This window comes from Gouania willdenowi, chromosome 13 (genome assembly GCF_900634775.1).
Source record: "Gouania willdenowi chromosome 13, fGouWil2.1, whole genome shotgun sequence".
Lineage (NCBI taxonomy): Eukaryota > Metazoa > Chordata > Actinopteri > Blenniiformes > Gobiesocidae > Gouania > Gouania willdenowi.
Window position 1 is genome coordinate 44,120,363 of NC_041056.1, and position 11,611 is coordinate 44,131,973.

The 11,611-nt window shown below is 42.1% G+C and overlaps 1 protein-coding gene across 1 annotated transcript in view; it reads right to left on the reverse strand.

Moving 5' to 3' along the window:
- Positions 1–8,879: 8,879 nt before the first annotated feature.
- Positions 8,880–11,611, reverse strand: part of LOC114474005 (pollen-specific leucine-rich repeat extensin-like protein 1) — a 3,176-nt gene continuing 444 nt past the window's right edge. The window contains exons 2-4 of the mRNA XM_028463830.1: positions 10,376–10,639; positions 9,228–9,464; positions 8,880–9,114 (exon numbers count right to left, since the gene is read on the reverse strand). Of these exons, the coding sequence (XP_028319631.1) occupies positions 8,880–9,114; positions 9,228–9,464; positions 10,376–10,639 (736 nt within the window). The remainder of the gene's footprint in view (positions 9,115–9,227; positions 9,465–10,375; positions 10,640–11,611) is intronic.

The following is an 11,611-nucleotide window of genomic DNA, read 5'->3' on the forward strand; positions in this document are numbered from 1 at the left end:
AAGTAGTGAAAAGGCCGACAGTGATCTATGGGGTCAAAGGTCATGGTGCAGCTTGCAGTGAGCACATGTTCCATCATGTCTACCTCTGACTGGTTAGCGTTAGCGTTAGCGCTGACACTGGTGATAAACAGTCACTCTCACTTAGATTCCCTGGAAAGCCAAAGAAGCTCTTTTGAAGATATTTCCAACAGAGCTGCCCTCTGGACATGACTCAGCAAAGTGGACCATACTAGAGAACGCTCTATGGGACCATGTTTATTATGCACTGTATGCATTTTGTACACAAACAAATAAAGAGTGAAATTCAGAGTTGAATGAACTTAGAACCAAATGTTTTTTTTATGTAACGTAAACTATATCATCTACATCTATTTCTACAGGAATAAAACTGTTTATGGTGATTTGTTTGAAACTATAAAGGACTTCATGTTTAGTGCAGGGGTTCTCAACCTTGGGGTCATGAGACACTGGGAGGGGGTCACCAGATGCCTTCAAGAAACTAAAAATATTTTTTAACAATTTCAGCACATTTTTGCTTATTTTTACCATTTTTCTACAACTTCACCAAACTCACCATATTTTAACCTATTTTAATCACTTTTTATTGCCATATTTTTGCTCCTTTTAATGTATTTTTGCTACATTTCTCCCATTTCTGACACGTCTACATCACATTTTAATAACTTTTCTGAACATTTTTTCCACTTTCCAGACATGTTCATCATTTATAAACCATTTCTACCACTTTTACACCTAATGTCACATATATTGACCTATTATTGTCACTTTTAACCTCTTTTCACCAGATTTTATGATTATTTTGCATAAGTAGCTGTTCCAGTATTGACACTTTGAACCATTTTTTACCACTTTTTCTGTGTGTTTTTAACCACTATAATTTGCAAATTTCATGTGGTTTTTAAAATCACATTTCACCTCCTTTTCCACCATTTTTATTCACTTTGAACCATTTTATTAGTGATTAAAACCATGATTTCCATCTTTAAGATGATTATAATATTAATAATAAACGTTCCTGGATAACAGTGGATATTATTCAGATGAATAAATAAATGTGGTTATCACAGATTCATAGAACAATGGACCATCATTTTACTGACTTTATGGATGGACCCCAAAAATCTCTCCTTTATTCCCCCTTATAGATGGTCCTGTCTCCACATGACTGTTCTTCAATGTTCATGTCTGTGTTCAACCACCTTCAGCTACAGTGGGGGTCCCTGCTCTATGGGACCTTTATTTTGGAGGGTCCCTGCTCTATGGACCTTTATTTTGGAGGGTCCCTGCTCTATGGAACCTTTATTTTGGAGGGTCCCTGCTCTATGGACCTTTATTTTGAAAGGGTTGAGAACCAGTGAATCAATGATTCTAGAGTGAAAGAAGAACCTTCAGTAGATCTGTCAGCAGGTGAAGAATCAATTACTGAGAAATGTCTTGACAGCTTCAGGGCAAACATTAGTGAAGCTTTTCAACAGTAAATTGTTTCTCCTTCTTTGGACGGACAGAAATATGAACTATAGATCACACTATTACAGTAATGCTTTCTTTAAAATAAAAAAAAAAGTTTTTGAAAATGGATCCATCATGATAGAGAGATATCCAAGAAGAAGAAGAAGAAATGCTGAACTATTTGGCCTCCACCCAGTGGCAGTGGGAGGGGCTAATCCATGTGCAGCTCTAAGTGCACGTGTGTTATCTGGTAGATGATTAAAGTCACGTGGGTGTGAGTGTTGCACTGTGTGCCCAGCCCTGGAGCCACGAGAGGAATGGTTTGAACTGTCATGGAAAAACACCTGAATTATCAGAGGATGAGACCCTGTCAGCTGCAGGACGGGCCCCCCTGGCCCCCCGGCCCCCCTGGCCCCCGGCCCCCCTGGCCCCCGGCCCTGACCACTTACACATCATTTGTTCAATGAATGCTAAATTAGAATCTGCTCTTCCTTTTCCGTTCCCTACAAATGGACATGTTGTGTTCCTTTGATGTTTGCAGCATGAAAACCATTGATTTAAATCACTTTGATGACAGCGGTGATGAGTGAACAACTACAGCCTGGAGGAGAAAAGATCAGTCGTTTACATACAAACATGTTGGGTTTTGTCATGGAAACTGTTTTAGAACAAAACCTCAAAGCCTTTAATACCTTTTCAGATTTTAAGATGAATCCACTTAAAAAACATTTTCAACCACAAACACGTGAAGCTTCGAATCCAGACCTGTTATTGGTTCATAACCAAGTCACTGTATATCTCTATAGATATATACAGTATAGATAGATATAGATATAGATAGATAGATAGATAGATAGATATAAAGATAGATAGATAGATAGATAGATAGATAGATAGATAGATATAGATATAGATATAAAGATAGATATAAAGATAGATAGATCTATAGATAGATAGATAGATAGATATAGATATAGATATAAAGATAGATAGATAGATAGATAGATAGATAGATAGATAGATACTGTAGATAGATAGATAGATAGATATAGATATAGATATAAAGATAGATAGATAGATAGATAGATAGATAGATAGATAGATAGATAGATAGATAGATAGATAGATTCGCTAGATAGATAGATATAGATATAGCTAGCAGATAGATATAGATAGATAGATAGATAGATAGATAGATACTGTAGATATATAGATATATAGATAGTAGATAGATATAGATAGATAGATATAGATATAGAGATAGATATAAAGATAGATAGATAGATAGATAGATAGATAGATACTGTAGATAGATAGATAGATAGATAGATATAGATATAAAGATAGATAGATAGATAGATAGATAGATAGATAGATAGATAGATAGATAGATAGATAGATAGATAGATAGATAGATAGATAGATAGATAGATAGATAGATATAGATCTTCTTTTTCTAAATAAATGATCTGAAACAACTAAATAGTGTTTATTATTTCATCAGTGAGTGCTAACATAATGTGTAATATGTCATGTTTGGCAAAATACTTGAGAGCTCATGAAAGACGTTTAAAATCCCATGAGGAAGATGAATCAGATTCAGAAAACGTTATTTAACCCTGAGGGTAATTCAGTTCAGAGTAGTGGGTTGTGTTTTAGCAAAGGACAGAACATTACACACACATCCACATGTCATCTCGTCAGACAACCATGAAGTAGCTACAGCAGTTACAACATTGTGATAAAGTGCAATATCGGTAATAAATAAATAAACATAGATTCAACCCTAAAAACCATTACATAGACACATCTCATTCTCACTACTATTTAAAAGCTTGATGGCAGCAGGAATAAAAGAGTTTGTATATGTGTTTGTCTTCCTGCTGGGAGCGAGATAGCGCCTCCCAGAGGGCATCAGGGTGAAGCTCTCCTTAAGAACATGATGAGGATGACCAGTGATGTTCACACATGATCCTGGTACAGGTTTTTATAATGTTGGACAGGTTATTTTTGTCTTTCACAAACAATCCATAAAACCAACACATCAATGAAAAACTCTCAATAAAAGAATGACAAAAAGCACATAAAATAAATTGATATACATTAAAAGAGTTCAGTTTCTACAGCAGGTAGATGCGCTGTCTGCTTTTTTTTTTTTCAATAGCCTCTGTATTTTTATCAAATTTGAGTTTGGAGTCAAATATTGTGCCCAGGTATTTGTAGGTGTTCACCATTTCAACCTTTTCACCATTGATGATGCTGGCATCATGCTTTGGTGGGTTTTTCCTGAAGTTGATGATCATTTCTTTAGTTCAGGTCCAAATAATTGTCCCTGTAAGAGAGACAGAAGAGCTGATCAGATATCTGCACCAGTCCGTACCCCGTATACATAACGTACAGCAGAGGTGAGAGGACACAGCCTTGGGGTGCACCAGTTGGAGGGGACACAATCTGAAAATTGGCCTTTCACTAAAACCCGTTGAGCTCTATTAGTTAAAAAGTTTAAAAAAAACATTAAAATCTGCTCAGGGAGGTAAAAATACAATAATAAACGTTTGATTAAAATATGTGGTTGTGTTTTATTAAAAGCAAAGGAAAAATCTGCAAATAAAAATCTGGTGTGGGACTGAGTTTTTTTCAAAATGTTCATATGTTTTGTCCAAAAGGAAAATGCTGACATTATCCACTCCTTTTCCTGCTTGGTATGAGAACTGTAAGGAATCAAGTTTTTCTGTCAATCAAGTCAATAATTATTTCTTTGAGAATTGTTTGAAAGAAGGAACTGGTCCCAGTAGAACTAAAATCTGCTGCTGATCTGAAGCAGGTGTGTAGACCCTTCAAAGCAGACCCTCACAGTACACCCCATCACCTCGAGAATTAGAAAATCAAAGTAAATTAAAATAAATTGAATTAAATTGATTTACATTATTGTGGCTGATCAAAAAAATGATATAAAGCAAAGTAAAATTATTGTATTTAACAGACTTATTGTTATTTCCATTCTACTGTATGTGAGATTATAAAGAACTGCTGACACCTTTAGTTTAGTGTACTTTAGTCAGTCAACAAATAATAGAAAATACAAAGTAAATAAAACATCAGGTCCGTATGTAGTGATATAAGTTAGCACAACATAAACAGTAAAAACACTTTACTGATCAATACAATTATTAAACACTGAAGCTTTTTCTCTCTTTCAGTTAATGATATTTATTTATTCATTTTGGTTCTGAACCCTGTCTGAGTGTCAGTGTGGATTAGAGACACTGTCTGCTCCACTAGGACCATTGTCCCTGCTAGCTGCTACATGTTAGCATTGAGGAGCTAGCTGCTACATGTTAGCATTGAGGTGCTAGCTGCTACATGTTAGCATTGAGGTGCTAGCTGCTACATGTTAGCATTGAGGTGATAGCTCCTACATGTTAGCATTGAGGTGTTAGCTGCTACATGTTAGCATTGAGATGCTAGCTACTACTTGGTTAGCAATAAAGTACTAGCTGCTACATGTTAGCATTGAGGTGTTAGCTGCTACATCAATCAATCAATCAATCTTTATTTGTATAGCGCCAAATCATAACCAATGGTATCTCAAGACACTTTACAGTAGAGCAGTCTTAAGGACGGACTCTTCATTTTATGGATACACACATATGCATATATACGTATATACACATACATATGTATCCCACACCCAACATGAATTCATCATGGCGGCAAGGAAAACCTTCTGTTAAGCAGCAGGAACCTTGTGTGGATCCCATTCCTATGATGAACAGCCATCCACGTTATGCTGTGTTGGGTGTGTGCAGAGGAAAGGGTGGAGACAGAGTTGTTGAGACTCTGTAACTCCACACTGAGGATCCCACGGACCTGCAAGACAAAAGCCAGAAGGAGAACAGGAGCAAACACACAAGGGAAGAAGCAGACATAGAGGGAGTGTTTGAGAGAGGAATGGGACCCTCTCTGGTCCCTCTCTAACCTAAATGACCTCTCTCCTAACGCCCTCTCCAACCTCTCTCCAACCGAGCATGCCAGACCCCCCCGGCAGTCTATGCCTATTGCATCTTAATTATGAGCTATGAGCTGGTTCCTAACTAAAAGCTTTACCAAAGAGGAATGTTTTGAGCCTAACCTTAAAGGTAGAGAGGGTGTCTGCCCCCCGAACCGTGGTTGGTAGATGGTTCCAGAGAAGTGGGGCCTGATAACTGAAAGCTCTTCCTCCTATACTACTTTTAGAGACGAATGGAACAACGAGTAGTCCAGCATTTTGAGAGCGTAGTGTTCTGGGGGGATTGTATGGCACTACAAGCTCCTTGAGATAGACTGGTGCCTGTCCATTTAGGGCTTTATAAGTGAGAAGAAGAATCTTGAATTCTATTCTATATTTTATGGGAAGCCAATGCAGAGAGGCTAATACAGGAGTAATGTGATCTCTTCTCCTAGTTTTAGTCAGTACACGTGCTGCAGCATTTTGAACCAGCTGAAGTGTCTTAAGCGACTTGCTCGGGCAGCCTGCTAAAAGAGAATTACAATAATCCAGTCTAGAGGTAACAAAAGCATGGACTAGCTTTTCGGCGTCGCTCTGAGACAGGATAGATCTGATTTTAGCAATGTTACGGAGATGAAAGAAGGCAGTTCTTGAAGTTTGTTTTATGTGAGAGTTGAAGGATAAATCCTGATCAAATAGAACCCCAAGGTTTCTAACAGTTGTGCTTCGTGCCAGAGTAATGTCATCTAGGGCAGTTAGGCTAGCATAGGTTTCTCTAAGGTGTTGTGGGCCCAGTACAATGACCTCAGTCTTGTCTGAGTTGAGAAGAAGAAAATTTTGGTCCATCCAGGCCCTAATGTCCTTTAGACAGGCCTCAAGTTTAGATAGCTGATTTGTCTCACCTGGCTTCATTGATACATACAGTTGGGTATCATCAGCATAGCAGTGGAAGTTAACAGAGTATTAGTACATGTTAGCATTGAGGTGATAGCTCCTACATGTTAGCATTGAGGTGTTAGCTGCTACATGTTAGTATTAAGGAGCTAGCTGCTACATGTTAGCATTGATGTGTTAGCTGCTACATGTTAGCATTGAGGAGCTAGCTGCTACATGTTAGCACCTGGTCCAGTACCTGATCCAGTACCTGGTCTAGTACCTGATCCAGTACCTGGTTCAGTACTTGATCCAGTTCCTGATCCAGTACCTGGTCTAGTACCTGGTCTAGTACCTGGTCCAGTATTTGGTCTAGTACCTGATCTAGTACCTGGTCTAGTACCTGGTCTAGTACCTGATCCAGTACCTGATCCAGTACCTGGTCTAGTACCTGGTCTAGTACCTGGTCCAGTATTTGGTCTAGTACCTGATCTAGTACCTGGTCTAGTACCTGGTCTAGTACCTGATCCAGTACCTGATCCAGGACCTGGTCTAGTACCTGATCCAGTACCTGGTCTAGTACCTGATCCAGTACCTGATCCAGTACCTGGTCTAGTACCTGATCCAGTACCTGATCCAGCACCTGGTCTAGTACCTGGTCTAGTACCTGGTCTAGTACCTGATCTAGTACCTGGTTCAGTACTTGATCCAGTACCTGGTCTATTTTAACCGACCAAGAGACATCAGACACAATAAAAACAAAACAGGAACCAGAACAGAGCCTTGGGTTACTCCACATGACAGGTTGGACATAATAGACATTACATCATTAATCGTAACATTAGAAGTTCTTCCATTAATATAAGAGGTAAACCACTGGAGAACAGTACCAGAAAACCCATCTCAGATGTAAGTGGATCAACCAGTATACTATGATCTACTGTATCAAAGGCAGCATCAGATCAAGTCAAACTAAAACTGTGTAACGACCAGAGTCAGTGACATCATCACGTCACTAGAAACTTTCAGAAGATCAGTTTCAGTGGATTGATCTAAAACCAGATTAATATTTATCATAAATATCATGCTGTTCTGTGTATGAGGTTAGCTGCTTAGCAACCATTTTCTCCATGATTTTAGACATGAAGAGAAGTTTAGATTTGGGTCAGTAGTTTAAAGGCTCCCCCGGATCAAGATTGGGTTTTTTAAGAATGGGGTTTATTATCACATGTTTAAAGAAGACAAGAGTCCACCACGTCTACCTCGTTTTTTGGCTGGCTTGCTCCAGAAGACTGGTGAGCGTAGCAAGGAGGCAGGTACTGAGGCCAAGTGAGGAGGAAATCTGGATGTTTGACCCTCAGAGTTGAAGCTCAGACGTACCTCATGTGAACAATTTAGGTCAATAAGTGCCTGACGATCGTATACTATCAGCGCAGTGATGTTTTGGCACAGAATACCAATCAGTGCGGCTACAAACAAAAGTACTAGCAGCACTAACAGGCCCTGCAAAACAATGTTAGCAGCAGATCAACATATCAACAGTCAGCTGTTACAAAGGTAGAATAACCCTTTGTTTAAGGTCTGTTTCAGCTGTTTGTATAAGTCGGGGGTTGGTCCTTGCTTGTATAGGTTGGGGTTTGGTCCTTGATCGTATAGGTCGGGGGTTGGTACTTGCTTGTAAAGGTTGTGGGTTGGTCCTTGCTCGTATAGGTTGGGGTTTGATCCTTGATCGTATAGGTCGGGGGTTGGTACTTGTTTGTATAGGTTGGAGGTTGGTCCTTGCTCGTATAGGTCGAGGGTTGGTCCTTACTCGTATAGGTCGAGGGTTGGTCCTTACTCGTATAGGTCGCGGGTATAGGTCGAGGGTTGGTCCTTACTCATATACGTCAAGGGTTGGTCCTTACTGGTTTAGGTCGGCGGATGGTTCTTACACATATAGGTCAAGGGTTGGTCCTTACTTGTACAGGTCGGGGGTATGTCCTTACTGGTAAAAGTTGGGGTTGGTCCTTACTTCTATATGTCGGGGATTGGTCCTTGCTTCTACAGGTTGGGGTTGGTCCTTACTTGTATAGGTTGGGGTTGATCTTTACTCAGATACGTTGGGGGTTGGTCCTTACTCGTATAGGTTGGGGGTTGGTCCTTGCTTGTATAGGTTAGGGTTTGGTACTTGCACATATAGATCGGGGGGTGGTCCTTACTCATATAGGTCTGGGGTTGGTCCTAACTCATAAAGGTTGGGGTTGGTCCTTACTTGTATAGGTCGGGGTTGGTCCTTCCTCATATAGGTTGGAGGATGGTCCTTGCTCGTATAGGTCGAGGGTTGGTCCTTACTCATATAGGTCGAGGGTTGGTCCTTACTCATATAGGTCGAGGGTTGGTCCTTACTCGTATAGGTCGAGGGTTGGTCCTTACTCATATACGTCAAAATTTGGTCCTTACTCGTATAAGTTGGGGGTTGGTCCTTACTGGTTTAGGTCGGCGTTTGGTTCTTACTCGTATAGGTCGGGGCTGGTCCTTCCTCGTATACGTTGGGGGCTGGTCCTTACTCCTACAGGTCGGGGTTGATCCTTACTCGTATAGGTCGGGGGTTGGTCCTTACTCGTATAGGTCGAGGGTTGGTCCTTACTCGTATAGGTCGGGTGTTGGTCTTTACTCGTATAGGTCGAGGGTTGGTCCTTACTCGTATAGGTCGGGGGTTGGTACTTGCTCGTATAGGTCGGGTGTTGGTCCTTACTCGTATAGGTCGAGGGTTGGTCCTTACTCGTATAGGTCGAGGGTTGGTCCTTACTCGTATAAGTTGAGGGTTGGTCCTTACTTGTATAGGTCAAGGGTTGGTCCTTACTGGTTTAGGTCGGGGGTTGGTCCTTACTCGTATAGGTTGAGGGTTGGTCCTTACTTGTATAGGTCGGGGGTTGGTCCTTGCTCGTATAGATTGGGGTTGGTCCTTACTCGTATAGGTTGGGGGTTGTTCCTTATTTGTATAGGTCGGGGGTTGGTCCTTGCTCGTATAGGTTTGGGGTTGTTCCTTATTCGTAAAGGGCGGGGGTTGGTCCTTGCTCGTATTGGTTGAGGGTTGGTCCATACTTGTATATGTCGGCGGTTGGGCCTTACTGGTTTAGGTCGGGGGTTGGTCCTTATTTGTATAGGTTGAGGATTAGTCCTTACTCGTATTGGTTTGGGGTTGGGCCTTACTGGTTTAGGTCGGGGGTTGGTCCTTATTCGTATAGGTTGAGGGTTAGTCCTTACTTGTTTTGGTTTGGGGTTGGTCCTTACTCGTTTAGGTCGGGGGTTTGTCCTTACTCGTAAAGGTTGGCGTTGGTCCTTACTTTTATAAGTTGGGGTTGGTCCTTACTCGTACAGGTCGGGGTTGGTCCTTACTCGTATATGTCGGGGGTTGTTCCTTAGTCGTACAGGTCGGTGTTGGTCCTGACTCGTATAGGTCGGGGGTTTGTCCTTACTCTTAAAGGTTGGGGTTGGTCCTTACTTTTATAGGTCAGGGTTGGTCCTTACTCGTATAAGTCGGGGGTTGTTCCTTAGTCGTACAGGTCGGGGGTTGGTCCTTACTCATATAGGTCAGGGGTTGGTCCTTGCTTGTATAGGTTGGGGGTTGGTCCTTGCTCGTATAGATCGGGGTTGGTCCTTACTCGTATAGGTTGGGGGTTGTTCCTTATTCGTATAGGTCGGGGGTTGGTCCTTGCTCGTATAGGTTGGGGGTTGTTCCTTATTTGTATAGGTCGGGGGTTGTTCCTTATTTGTATAGGTCGGGGTTGGTCTTTGCTCGTATTGGTTGAGGGTTGGTCCATACTCATAGAGGTCAGGGGTTGGGCCTTACTGGTTTAGGTCGGGGGTTGGTCCTTATTCGTATAGGTCGAGGGTTAGTCCTTACTCGTATTGGTTTGGGGTTGGTCCTTACTCGTTTAGGTTGGGGTTTGTCCTTACTCGTAAAGGTTGGCGTTGGTCCTTACTTTTATAGGTCGGGGTTGGTCCTCACTGGTTTAGGTTGGGGGTTGGTCCTTGCTCGTATAGATCGGGGTTGGTCCTTACTTGTATAGGTCGGGGGTTGGTCCTTGCTTGTATAGGTTGGGGGTTGGTCCTTGCTCGTATAGATCGGGGTTGGTCCTTACTCGTATAGGTTGGGGGTTGTTCCTTATTCGTATAGGTCGGGGGTTGGTCCTTGCTCGTATAGGTTGGGGGTTGTTCCTTATTCGTATAGGTCGGGGGTTGGTCCTTGCTCGTATTGGTTGAGGGTTGGTCCCTACTCGTATAGGTTGGCGGTTGGGCCTTACTGGTTTAGGTTGGGGGTTGGTCCTTATTCGTATAGGTCGAGGGATAGTCCTTACTCGTATTGGTTTGGGGTTGGTCCTTACTTGTTTAGGTCGGGGGTTTGCCCTTACTCGTAAAGGTTGGCGTTGGTCCTTACTTTTATAGGTCGGGGCTGGTCCTTACTCGTACAGGTCGGGGTTGGTCCTTACTCGTATATGTCGGGGATTGGTCCTTGCTCGTATTGGTTTGGGGTTGGTCCTTACTCGTTTAGGTCGGGGGTTTGTCCTTACTCGTAAAGGTTGGCGTTGGTCCTTACTTTTATAGGTCGGGGTTGGTCCTTACTCGTACAGGTCGGGGTTGGTCCTTACTCGTATAGGTCGGGGGTTTATTCTTACTTGTATAGGTCGGGGGTCGGTCTTTACTCGTAAAGGTTTGGGGTTGGTCCTTGCTTGTATATGTTGGGGTTTGTCCTTACTCGTAAAGGTTGGGGTTGGTCCTTACTTTTATAGGTCGGGGTTGGTCCTTACTCGTACAGGTCGGGGTTGGTCCTTACTTGTATATGATAGGGGTTGTTCCTTAGGCATACAGGTCGGGGGTTGGTCCTTACTCATTTAGGTCAGGGGTTTGTCCTTACTCGTAAAGGTTGGGGTTGGTCCTTACTTTTATAGGTCGGGGTTGGTTCTTACTCGTATAGGTCAGGGGTTGGTCTTTACTCTTATAGGTCGGGGTTTATTCCTACTTGTATAGGTTGTGAGTTTGTGCTTACTCGTATAGGTCGGGGTTGGTCCATACTCGTATAGTTTAGAGGTTGGTCCTTACTCCTATAGGTCGTGGTTGGTCCTTACGCGTATAGGTCGGGGGGTTTATTCTTACTTGTTTAGGTCGGGGGTTTGTGCTTACTCATTTAGGTCGGGGTTGGTCCTTACTCGTAAAGGTTGGGGGTTGGTCCTTACTCGTATAGGTTGGGGGTTTGTCGTTACTCGTAAAGGTTGGGGTTGGTCCTTACTTTTATAGGTC